This window comes from Leptinotarsa decemlineata, unplaced genomic scaffold, assembly GCF_025532065.1.
Source record: "Leptinotarsa decemlineata unplaced genomic scaffold, Ldec_3_MD MMD2_P_RNA_scaffold_11, whole genome shotgun sequence".
NCBI lineage: Eukaryota > Metazoa > Arthropoda > Insecta > Coleoptera > Chrysomelidae > Leptinotarsa > Leptinotarsa decemlineata.
In genome coordinates, this window is record NW_027412525.1 from 2,012,849 (window position 1) to 2,026,439 (window position 13,591).

The window sequence follows — 13,591 nt, forward strand, 5'->3', positions numbered from 1 at the left end:
ACTTTAAGATAAGTATTTGTACAATTTCTTAGCTCTCTGTCATTCACGACAAGTCACCGAAAAATTGTGCATTTTTCTTTGCGAAAAATACACTGAATTTTTGCAGTAAATAATCGTTTGAAATAAAAAGTTTGCCCTTTCTATACCTGAATGGTGTTTTCCATTACAATTTTTATTCATTTTCAGTTGTGGATTTGAGATCGACATTAACGGAATTAGTGGATTAACATTAAATTCATTATAACAAACACCCAGCAAAAGAAACTAGTTAAAAAAAATTGTTGGGATATATGTTTTATGAGAAAAAAAAAACTTCAAGAAAGAAAAGTAGTTTTTCCACGGGCTCATCCCAAAAGTAACCGACGGTTCATTTTCTCTTACTTGGCTAGGATTACATATGATTTAAATACCCAAGTTACCCAACTTCTGAATGTATTTTCGAAATACCTAATTAAAATACGACGTGACACCCAATGATACATATATTACAATTAATTGGAATATCAGTGGAAGTTCATCATTTCATCATCATCACAGAATCCGTAAGTGCGACACAAATGAAAGCTATTATCTTGATACCACTTTCTGCTATTCGCATTCCCACTATTGCTTTTTGCTTTGCCGAAGAAGTATGCCTACTATTCAGTGTACCGCACCGACAGCTATAGATCGAGCGTACAATCGCGTCGGTTCTTGTTTTATTTTGTGATCTCGACAACGTTTTCGAAAATGTATGGATTTTCTCACATTCTTTGCACCTTCCTGTTAACCTTGATAGCCTGTCAGTGTTCACTCGCATCATCTGGCAATACCGGTTTTAAAGATGCTATTCACGGTGAGTTATTCATGCAAAGAGTTGGAATTTATGCTTACTTAATTGTTTTGGACCAATAAAATAGATTTATATTCATGAATACCTCATTGCAAGTATCAAGAATAAAAATCTGTGCTCCACTTGGCCGACAGAAGAATGCGAATGTGGCTGTTTATCAGCAGGAAGCATGAGAAGGTTCATAAAGATTCTGAAAGAATAACCGAGATTAAATTTAACAAAATTACGAGCACAAAGTCGGAATTTAATGAAATTCCGGGATGAAAGTCGGAATTCAAGATGAATTCTCAGTTGATTATGGGCATTTAGGAGAAGTTCCGAAATTGAAGTTGGAAATCAACAAGTATAGTTTGGAATACCTACCTACTGTGAAATTTCGACTTTGAATTCGAACTTTTGTTGAATTCTGATTTTGAACTCCGATTTTGAACAATGTGAGGTAATTCCTGATATAATATAAATGATTTTCATGATGAAGAGATGAATGAAAATTTCTATGTTTTTTACCACTTTTATTTTATGTATACTCATAAAAGTGGTAAAAAACATAGAAATTTTCATTTCTGTTTTCATCATGATCTCCTACCACATAGTAACGGCTACATCCATCAATTTATTAAATGATTTTCAAGAAACGTATGCGTTTTGATGCAAAGCAATTGTATAGTACTAAATATCATTGTTTCAGTTGGATGTATTCTAACCTAAACGAGAAAGAACAATGTTTACCTCGAACCCAGGTTTTATAGTGCAATTCCTCTAGAAATAAATCAAATAAACATTTTCAAGAAGTATAAAGTACGAGTACTCGTTGAGAACAAACCATTCGTTGGTGACCAATTCAGTGCAAAATATGAATACACTATATAGTTGTTGCCCGCGGCTTTGCCCGCGTAGAATTTGGTTTGTCACATGAAGTTTCGTGACAGACCATTTCAAACAAATAGTTACAACTTATTTTTATTACCCCAAAACTTCAGGTTTCCAACTTCAAAACTGACACAGTTCAATACAATCTTTAAACACCTACTTTCCCCCCTTGGGGATGAAAATTCCTGATTCCCTTGATGCTTATTTACGCTACACAAAGAACCTACTTGGATATTTCAAAATTCTAGGTTCAGTATCTTTGGCTGTAAGTTGATATAAGAGGTTAGAATGAAATACATTGGTAATCGTACTAATCGTACTCCTACTAATATTTTAAATGCGTAAAGTTTGTGAGGATGGATGAATGTATGTATTTACGTTTTTTACTTTTTCTAGCCAAAACAGCTCAACGGATTTAAATGTAAGTTGGTATATAGATAAATTATGAACTGGAATAACACATATGGTAGGTTCCCACAGTAACGCGGATATGAGTAGGTACCTATCGATTGACTGACACTCTGATATTAACGTACAGCCAAAGCTACTGAATCTAGATTCTTGAAACATGCAGGTAGGATTTTTGTATAGCGTAAGTAAACATGAAGAAAGGGAATCAGGAATGTCTTTCCCCAAGTGGAAAAAATAGGGGTTCAAAGATTGTAATGAATTTCGTTAGTTTTGAAGTTGGAAACCTGAAGTTTTGGGTTGATAAAAAAATATTGTAACTATTTGTTTAAAATGGTCTGTCACGAAACTTAATGTGATAAACCAAATTCTACGCGGGCGAAGCCGCGGGCGACAGCTAGTAATTTTTATTTTTAGTTCAAAAATACAGTAGTTACTAACACAACCGTCAACAACGTGGGCCCGCGTTCGGGCCGCGTTCGGCCGGGTTCTCGGCAATGGCGCTTCATTGTTTCGACCGTCTCTCTACCCCCGCGCGTTGTCCCCCATCGTCTTACAGTAGACGCGACGAAGAATTTGACAGATATTTTAAAATTGCGTTGTAAAAAAGTATCCAATTCAATTGTATTTATGGCTCAGTATTTTACATATAAAGAGGTAGAAATATGATATCGCTTACTTTTATTTAGAACTATTCAAGGTATACAATCTTACGTACATTATCTTCATGTAACTCCAACAGTATAGGCAACACACGCCAAGATAGCTCTCAGGGAGCAAGAATTTTTCCGACGTACTCAACACTTATCATTATATTATGACCAAAATTACACAAAACCTCTGTAAATTGTAGCATATATGTTATTCTGATGCATAAGCTGTATTTATGTAAAGTTTCATATAAATCCATTCAGTCGTTTAGGCATGAAAGAGTTAAAAAGATATATACATACATCAATCCTAACAAATATATTAAGCAAAAAAAACCTGAAATGAAATAATAGTGAAAAAAATAGTAAAAATAAAACAATTGAACAAAAAATGAAAATAAAGAAGTACAAAATGAAAATAAAGATAAAAATAAAAGAGGTAAGAGATTTCAAGCCAAGTTAGTTCACGACGTTTCGATTGTTAGTATCCACAATTGTCTTCGAGTGATTTTTCGGAATAAGTCGCTGAAGACGATTGTGGATACTAACAATTGAAACGTCGTGATCTAACTTGGCTTGAAATCTCTTACCTCTTTTATTTTCATCTTTATTTTTATTTTATACTTCTTTATTTTTATTTTTTGTTCAACTGTTTTATTTTTACTATTTTTTCACTATTATTTCATTTCAGGTTTTTTTTTGCTTAATATAATTATTATTTATAGCTATTTATTTTTTTTAATCCTCACAAACTTTCACATTTATAATATTAGTATAGATTTCATTTTCATTATTTTTCATATTCAAATTACCAATAATATCTATCACCTTATAGAATAGAATAATTTTTTCGTTCACAAAGAGTGATCTGCCGGACAATATACAGGGTGGGGCACCGAAAACGAAACAGATCGAATATCTTCAAAACACATGTGTTCTGAAAAAAATGCAAAAACAGGTCGATTTTCAATACAAGGGGGACATCTTCCTATCATAACCTCAACTATCATACCTCTTCCCCCACCCCTCGGTGACGATCACCCAAAAAATTCGAATAGGGAAAGTAGTAAGTATGACACATCGTTAAAAAGGTAATTTCATTTTAGCAATTTCAGCTACCTAACTTTCGATTTTGGCGCCTTCTTGCGGGAAAAGACTGTTCCGTATTCCAAATTATGATACTTTATTCGCAAGCTAATTTGACATAAATTCGGTGACATTATGAAGTTTTTCTAGGGGAGAAAACAAGATGGCGGCTTCACAATGGCGGACAATAATTCTTCAAAACACAAAACACATGTTGTAAACATAATGCAAAATCACGTCAATTTTAAATCCAAGGGGGAAAAATCCTATCGTTACCTCAACTTTCATATTTCTCTCCCCACCCCTTGGTCACTCATAGAATTTGATTAGGGAAAGTACTTAGTGTGACATAACTTGAAAATTGGAAAATTGTGCATAAATTTAAGTAAGATCATTCCAAACTACATTGATTCATAGTAGATGCTTGAAGTGTTCTCCATTCAATGCCATACATGAGTAAAGTTCGTCTCAATACGTTGTCTGACGTTTTGGAGCATGTTTGGGGTTATTTGACGACATTCGACGTTGAAATAACTCTGCGATGCTTGGATTATGTAATTTTTTCAATTGTTGTTCTTTTTTCGTGAATTGTTCACAATACCTTTCAAATAAAATGTGAATTGAAAAACGAAACAGTTGTTTTTCCTGCAATAAAGTGCCAAAATGAAAAGTTAAGTAGCGAACACTCACATGTCTGAATTCCTTATGGAATTACCTTTTCAATTCTGTGTCACCCTTAGTACTTTCCCTAATCAAATTGTATCAGTGAACAAGGGGTGGGGAGAGAAGTATGACGATAAGATTTGTCCCCCATGGATTTAAAATTGATGTGTTTTTGCATTATGTTCACAACACATGTGTTTTGAAGAATTCGTTTTCGGTGTCGGGTTAAATCGAACCATAATTACAAATTTCGTCCGTCATTTTTGAGCCACCATCTTGATTTTTTGCATTGAAAAACAATTCATAATTTCCGACCCTGAAAACCACCACTTATCAATTTTGAATCAATTCGGACCATAATTGCAAATCTTGTCCTCCATTGTGAAGCCGCCATCTTGTTTTTACCCCTAGAAAAACTCCATAATGCATTGCCAGCGAATTTATGTCAAATTAGCTTGCGAATGAAATATCATAATTTGGAATACGAAACAGTATTTTTCCGCAAGAAGGCGCCAAAATTGAAAGTTAGATAGCTAAAATTGACATGGCCGAATTCCTTGTGAAGTTACGTTTTTAATGTGACGCTTACTACTTTCCCTATTCAAATGGTTTGGATGAGAGTCACCGAGGGGTGGGGGAAGAGGTATGACAGTTGAGGTTATGATAGGAAAATCTGTTTTTGCATTTTTTTCAGAACACATGTGTTTTGAAGATATTCGATCTGTTTCGTTTTTGGTGCCCCACCCTGTATATCAAAACTGATATTGAATACCAAAATGAAGTAGAATACAAAATAAGCCATTTTGTGCTCAGGTGACTATATCTGCTTCGATATAATAGTATTGTGGAGTAATTAAAAAAAAAAGTAAATATTTTTTTTGAAGATAAATAAATAAGGAATCTGGAAAAACGGGTCACGTTGTTGTGGTGTAGAAAAAAAATGCATTTGATCTCGTATTTGATGTTTGTTTCATATTTCTCTTTTAGAAATTGAATATTATGCATTTATTTTATGTTTCAACCACATTTCTGCTATGAATTGTATGACCAAACGTAAGCATAGAAAGTGTCAGGTTCATTGAAGTGATTTCTGAGCAAAAAAAAATTATTGATGTGAACATCAAAAATAAGTTCACTATATCAATAGTGATTCCAGTATACTCTCAATGGTGTACTTCATTGAGAGTATACTGGCCGACATGTACATTTTTATTTCTTCTAAATGTAACACTTTTGATGATTCACACATCTTTAAATTCCTCTGTAATCTTTGACAATCAAGAATAGTCCTTATCTCGATAAAGATTCTGAATTAATCTACATAACCTGAAAATTTGCAATGTGAAGCATTCTGAAATAGAATTTACATAAATCAAAAACATGAGTGGACCCAAGTGTGACCTTTTCAGTACACCCGGTAATATTGGAGTGGCCTTGGAATAATAACTGTGAAGTTAGACATACTGAGTTCTCTCAGACAGATAAAATGATATCCAAACTACCAACTCCACCCATCCACACCGACTTCAGTTGGTTTTCTAATGAAGATATCATGGTCAATTTTATTAACTTAAATTTGGAACTGCGTAATATAAACTTCTAAAAAGGAAGTCCTATAAGTCAGTAACTCGTATTTATAAATCTGGGTTTTCTAATCGAGGTCTGCAGGTTTTTATGCCTGACGATTCGTCTACTGCTGCGGTAGACATTTTCAAAGGTGATGTGGTAACGACCGCAATAATAGTAGTAACTACTAATAGTAATTAATGCGTTGGATACGACAGGAATAAGAACCAGAGCACCAGCTCGGGTATTGCGACCGTTATCACATCGCCTTTGAAAATGTCTACCAAAGCAGTAGACGCAAAATGTCAGGCCCAAAAACCTGCAGGCCACGTTCAGAAAATCCGGAAAAAAGCCTTCATACAGGTATCTTAGGCCTGAGAGTTTACATTTTATGAATCGTCTGTTTGAAAGTTTTCAAAAAAATATACTTTTTTTGCTCAGCTATGATAAATGCTAAGGGTTTTGGAAAGTCGTTCGTCAAAAAGAAATTAGAGAAATGCTCTTGATTTAGTGCAGACGTTTTCAAAGTAGACTTGGCAATCTGCGATATTTATAATTGTATAAATTTTCTAATAATGCGAAATATGTGTAGGAGGTCACGTGAAATGAAGATTTTGAATTCTTTCTTTGTGAAGAAGAAATATTTTGAATTCTCTTAGGTAATTTTTTTTCGAATTGTTTTAATTTGCATTTTGTTAATACACGAAGAATTGTCATTATCGATTCTCTTCGTGGGCTGTCATTTTCTATAAAAGACTTTATTTCTCGCATGAACACCATCAAGTAAGATATCAAACCGTATAGGAATCAATTTCTTAATTGTTATTAGCTAAGAACTGCAAGATATTTGAAACATGAATGAACTTTCCAAATCGGCTTATGGTCATCTTCATTTTGTTGGTGATTGTTCAACCTTTGTATGCTTAACTGATTCAAACATGGAAATTTACAAAGTGTGTTCGAGATTTCGTACCGAGATTAGCCACACATATATGGGATTGCATTTAGAAATGCAACATAAATAAAATGAGATTTAAATCTGCCCATAAATGTTTTAGTTTTATTATGATGGACATTTAGTGAGTGGTTCAGTTAGACAGTTAGTTGCTATTGAAAATAAGAGGGCTGGAAGTTTTGCTCTTTACAAAGTTCAGAACTTTGGACGTTGCTCGAGAAAATTCCAGAATATCCCGGAACATTCTGGAATGGATTGGAATGTTCGGGAACAATCTAGATTGGAAACTCCTAATTAATTATAGAACAATCAAGTGGCTTTGATGTTGTGGTGGCGCTTTATCCCCAATCCATGCAATATGTTTTTTAACCTGAAAGTCATGCTTTTGAAGATATGCTCGCTAGAATGTTCATATTAACAGAAATCTCCAGATTCCAGAGTCCAGAGAATTCGAGATATTTTTTAAGCATTCTACAACATTACAGAACAATCTGGAATATATGGGAACATTCTGAAACATTCAGGAACAACCAAGGTCATTGTGGAACATTCAACAGTGTCATATGTTGTGGTAGCCTTCTATCCCCTAACCAAGAAGATTTCCGTTTTTATTTGCAGGGCATGATTTTGAAGATATATAGGTTGAAAGTTTCGCTCTTTAGAAATGTCTAGAACAGTCCAGAACATTCTGGCAGGTAGTCTAGTGCTCGGCAATAGACTACATTCCGGATCATTCCAATAATGACCATTGATAAAATTCACTCAAACATAAGTATGTTCACAACTATCAATTTTAATTTTGAAATAGATAAGTAAGTGGATCAGATACATGGCTTCTGAAGTGTATTCCCTATAGGGGACGTCATTACGTTAGTGAGTGGGAAAGAGACGTGTGCGACGTAAACGATGCATAGAAGGATAGAATGAGTATCGAAGAGATTTAGTTGAGAGATAACAACGCGGTTGAATTATAGAAATAATGATATTTCTATAAAAATGAATGAAAAATCGGGTTGAAGACAAAAAACATGGCGGCGAGGCAGTCAGTGCAGGGTTAAAGAAAAAAACATGGCTGTCATCTGATTCACAGGGTGTATGTAGCGTTTGAGAAAAACATAACAGTTTAACGGGGCTTTATCGTTTCAACGTGCGATTCTTCAATGTGTACAGGGTGGCTCAAAATACGTCATTAAAAAATAATGGCAGTTTAACGGGGTTCTTTCGTTTCAACGTGTGATTGTCAATGTGTACAGGGTGTCTCAAAATACTTCATTTTAAAAACATGACAGTAAAACGGGAGTGTTGCGTTTCAACGTGCAATTCTAATGAGAAATCTCTTTCAACTTTCAAAATTATGCAATATGTAAAATACATTTATTTTTTGATCACATGTGTCACGTCGGCTGGGCAGCTAGATTTTATAATCATGCGCGATAGTTTTGAGTTTACGGTACCTTGTAAGTAATTAGTTTCAACTGTAAGATGGGTAATTGTGATGTTCATGAAAAGCTTGAGGCAACTAACATATTAATTTGCTAAAGATCTATATAGTATCCGTCTAAATAGCTTTCCAATTACCACATGATATGTGGTCATTGAAATAGGTTTAGTACGCTTGAAATATAGACATAAGCCATAACCCATATAAGAAGAAAAATATGTAGTAGATTGTTTTCTAATATCCTACGGCGATTAGGCTTTAGGATATGCAGTGAAACCCCGTACAGTTAGTACCACAACCTTTTCAAACGGATAACACCGTCACATTCTTATCAACTCATACACAACATCAATGAATATAATGATGCAAAGTAGTGTAACACCATTTATATTTCGAACCGATTGGACCGATTTTCATGATTTTTGATTTGTTGTATTTGCTCCACCTGAAAAAGTAGAATGACTATTGAAACATTCGAAAAATTAAAGAAAGGAATTGAAGATTGAACAAATTTACGATATTCGGTTCGTTAGGTTATGAAAGTTGTTATGGTGCGCGCAAAGACAATAGATGTTAGATATAAAATTTATGATTGTGCGCGCATGAATAATTGTTATATCATTATAGAAGCATAGTATCTATCATAGTGGTATCCAATTATACATGAGGAGCACCGTGTTCATTGTTGCCAGTTGTTTTGCAGTAGATATCCTGTTGTGGCTCTCGAGCTATTGTTCTACTGTTTGAGAGATAAAATCTACTATAAGAAGAATATTTGGTATCGAAAAAGTTATTTGAACATCGTTTATGTTTTATGAAACACGAAACATGTTTATGTTTTGTGAAAAATAAACGTGTTTCATGAAACATACACATGTTTATGTTTTATGAAACATGTTTATGTTTTATGAAACATGTTTGTTTTATGAAACATTTTTATGTTTTATGAAACACGATCATGTTTTATTAAAAATGTTTTTATTTTATGTAAAATATTTTCGTTTGAAGAAACATGTTTATGTTTCATGAAACATGTTTATCTTTAAAGAGACAGGTTTATGTTTTATGAAACATGACATATGTTTGTTTTGTGAAACATGAAACAGGTTTATGTTTTAAGAAACAGGTTTATGTTTTATTAAACATGTTTATGTTTTGTGAAACATGTTTATGTTTTTAATGTTCATGAAACATGTTTATTTATATGGAACACGAAACATGTTTATTTTTGTGAAACACGAAACATGTTTGTTGTTTATATTCATGAAACATGTTTATTTTTATGGAACACGAAACATGTTTATTTTTGTGAAACACGAAACATGTTCATTTTTATGAAACACGAAATACGTTCATTTTTATGAAACACGAAACATGTTTATGTTTTATGGACTATGTTTATGATTTATGAAACATGTTTTTGTTTTATGAAACATGTTTATGTTTTATGAAACATGTTTATGGTTTTGGAAACATGTTTATGTTTTTTGAAACATGTTTATGTTTTTATGAAACATGTTTATGTTTTTTGAAACATGTTTATGTTTTATGAAACATGTTTATGTTTTATGAAACATGTTTATGTTTTTGAAACATGTTTACGTTTTGGAAACATGTTTATGGTTTTTGAAACATGTTTATGTTTTTTGAAACATGTTTATGTTTTATGAAACATGTTTATGTTTTTGAAACATGTTTATGTTTTATGAAACACGAAATATGTTTGTTTTATGAAACATGAACCATGTTTATATTTTATGAAACACGAAATATGTCGGTTTTATGAAACACGAAAATGTTTATTTTTATGAGACACGAAACATGTTTGTTTTATGAAACATGTTCATGTTTTATGAAACATGTTTTGTTTTATGAAACATGTTTATGTTTTTATGAAACATGTTTAGGTTTTTTGAAACATGTTTATGTTTTATGAAACATGTTTATGTTTTTTGAAACAGGTTTATGGTTTTATGAAACATGTTTATGTTTTTTGAAACATGTTTATGTTTTTATGAAACATGTTTATGTTTTTTGAAACATGTTTATGTTTTTTGAAACATGTTTATGTTTTATGAAACATGTTTATGTTTTTGAAACATGTTTATGTTTTATGAAACACGAAATATGTTTGTTTTATGAAACATGAACCATGTTTATATTTTATGAAACACGAAATATGTCGATTTTATAAAACACGAAAATGTTTATGTTTATGAAATGTTTATGTTTTATGGATCATGTTTATGTTTTATGGATCATGTTTATGTTTTATGGATCATGTTTATGTTTTATGGATCATGTTTATGTTTTATGAAACATGTTTTTGTTTATGAAAGATGTATGTTTTTTGAAACATGTTTTTGTTTTTGAAACATGTTTATGTTTTATGAAACACGAAATATGTTTGTTTTATGAAACATGTTTATGTTTTATGAAACATGTTTTTATGTAACATGTTTATGTTTTTATGAAACATGTTTGTTTTTATGAAACCTGTTTGTTTTTATGAAACATGTTTATCTTTTTGAAACATGTTTATGTTTTATGAAACATGTTTATGTTTTTATGAAACATGTTTATGTTTTTTGAAACATGTTTATGTTTTTTGAAACATGTTTATGTTTTTGAAACATGTTTATTTTTTTATGAAACACGAAATATGTTTGTTTTATGAAACATGAACCATGTTTATATTTTATGAAACACGAAATATGTCGATTTTATGAAACACGAAAATGTTTATTTATATGAAACACGAAACATGTTCATATTTTATGAAACATGTTTATATTTCATGAAACACGTTTATATTTCATGAAACACGTTTATGTTTTAATAAACACAAAATATATTTGTTTATGTTTTATGAAACATCTTAGTTTATTATCATTAGATTATAGTTACTTATATATTCCCTGATTGGTTTGTTCAAAATGCGTTACAATAACTTAGACATGGTGGGTAGAATACTTGTGGGTCTAAGATCTTTGTAGTCTACAAGTTTAAATTTTATGAAACATATTTGTTTTATGAAACATGTTTATGTTTTATGAAACATGTTTATGTTTTATGAAACATCTTTGTTTATTATCATTAGATAATATAGAAGTATTTATTTCGAAAGAATTATTTATATCTTCCCTGATTAGTTTGTTCAAAATGCGTTACAATAACTTAGACAGGGTGGGTAGAATACTTGTGGGTCTAAGATCTTTGTAGTCTACAAGTTAAAATTTTATGAAACATATTTGTTTTATGAAACATGTTTATGTTTTATGAAACATGTTTATGTTTTATGAAACATGTTTATGTTTTATGAAACATCTTTGTTTATTATCATTAGATAATATAGAAGTATTTGTTTCGAAAGAATTATTTATATCTTCCCTGATTAGTTTGTTCAAAATGCGTTACAATAACTTAGACATGGTGGGTAGAATACTTATGGGTCTAAGATCTTTGTAGTCTACATGTTTATATTTTATGAAACATGTTTATGTTTTACGAAACATGTTTGTGTCTTATGAAACATGTTTGTGTCTTATGAAACATGTTTGTGTTACATGAAACATGTTTGTGTTACATGAAACATGTTTGTGTTTCATGAAACGTGTTTGTGTTTCATGAAACATGTTTGTGTTTCATGAAACATGTTTGGGTTTCATGAAACATGTTTGTGTTTCTTGAAACACGTTTGTGTTTCATGAAACATGTTTATGTTTCATGAAACATGTTTATGTTTTAAGAAACATGTTTATGTTTTATGGATCATGTTTATGTTTTATGAAACATGTCTATGTTTTATGACATGTTTTTGTTTTATGAAAGATGTTTGTGTTTCATGAAACATTTTCATGTTTTATGAAATATATTTGTGTTTCATGAAACATGTTTTATGAAACATGTTTTCGTTTTATGAAACATGTTTATGTTTTATGAAATATGTTTATGATTTATGAAACATATTTGTTTATAATCATTAGATCAAAGTTACTTATAAATACCCTGATTTGTTTGTACAAAATGCGTGAAACATGTTTCATAAAACAAATACATGTTTTATGAAACATTAACAATAATATGTTTATGTTTAATAAAACAAACATGTTTCATTATGTTTTATGTTTCATGAGGATGAGAGTCTGGCATAAATTGATTTTTGTATGTATTTAGGTATGCTCGGTGCGGATAAATTAAGATCTCTTGATATATAATGAGACTTGCTTTTTGAACCTGAAATTATTATCCAACATCAAGCCAAGATTTGTTGCCTCCGGTATTATATTTAGAACCTGCGTTTTATCGGGATTGAGTTGCAGTTCGTGTTTCACAGAACAATCATAAATATATTGAAGTTCAGTATTGATGTTAGCAACAGCTTCATTCAGCAATTCTAGTTTAAACGATACACAAAGTTGGGTATCATCAGCGTAAGCATGATACTTACAGAGATTGATCTTAGTCAGTATATTTGAGGTATATAAACTAAAAAGCAAAGGCCCAAGTATAGATCCTGGCGGAACACCGCGCATTAATCTCACTGATTCAGATAGTTTGCCTTCGAGTTTCACCATTTGATGTCTATTTGTGAAGTATTCTTGCATCATCTTAACGGCTGTTTCAGAGAAGCCAATGTAATTGAGCATAGATATAAGTATTTCTGGATTCAATGAGTCGAATGCTTTACTGTAGTCCAGTAAGATCAATAACGAGATGTCTCCTGTATCTGTTGCTGCCAATATGTCATCCGTTATTTTAAGCAAAGCTGTTGTACAGCTATGTAGAGGCCTAAAACCCGACTCTGAAAGAGAGGCATTAGATTATAGTTACTTATATATTCCCTGATTTGTTTATTCAAAATGCGCTCCAATAACTTAGACATGGTGGGTAGAATACTTATTGGTCTAAGATCTTTGTAGTCTAAAATATCAGCTGTTTTGGGGACAGGTATAACATACGCAATTTTCCATTGAGTTGGGAAAAATTTTCAAGAATACAGCTATTGACTATATGTAATAAAGCATTTTTTATTATCAGTACCAAATTGGATAATTTTATCCAATTTGGTACTGAAGAGCCTTAGGGCAAGTGTCTTAAGGCGAAACATCGGTGTATAC

General features: G+C 31.7%; 1 protein-coding gene across 1 annotated transcript in view; it reads left to right on the forward strand.

The window, feature by feature from the left end:
* Positions 1 to 457: 457 nt before the first annotated feature.
* tfc (Brevican core protein triforce) overlaps positions 458 to 13,591 on the forward strand; it is a 223,880-nt gene continuing 210,746 nt past the window's right edge. Inside the window, exon 1 of the mRNA XM_074169420.1 lies at positions 458 to 835. Coding sequence (XP_074025521.1) covers positions 730 to 835 — 106 coding nt within the window. The 5' untranslated portion in view covers positions 458 to 729. The remainder of the gene's footprint in view (positions 836 to 13,591) is intronic.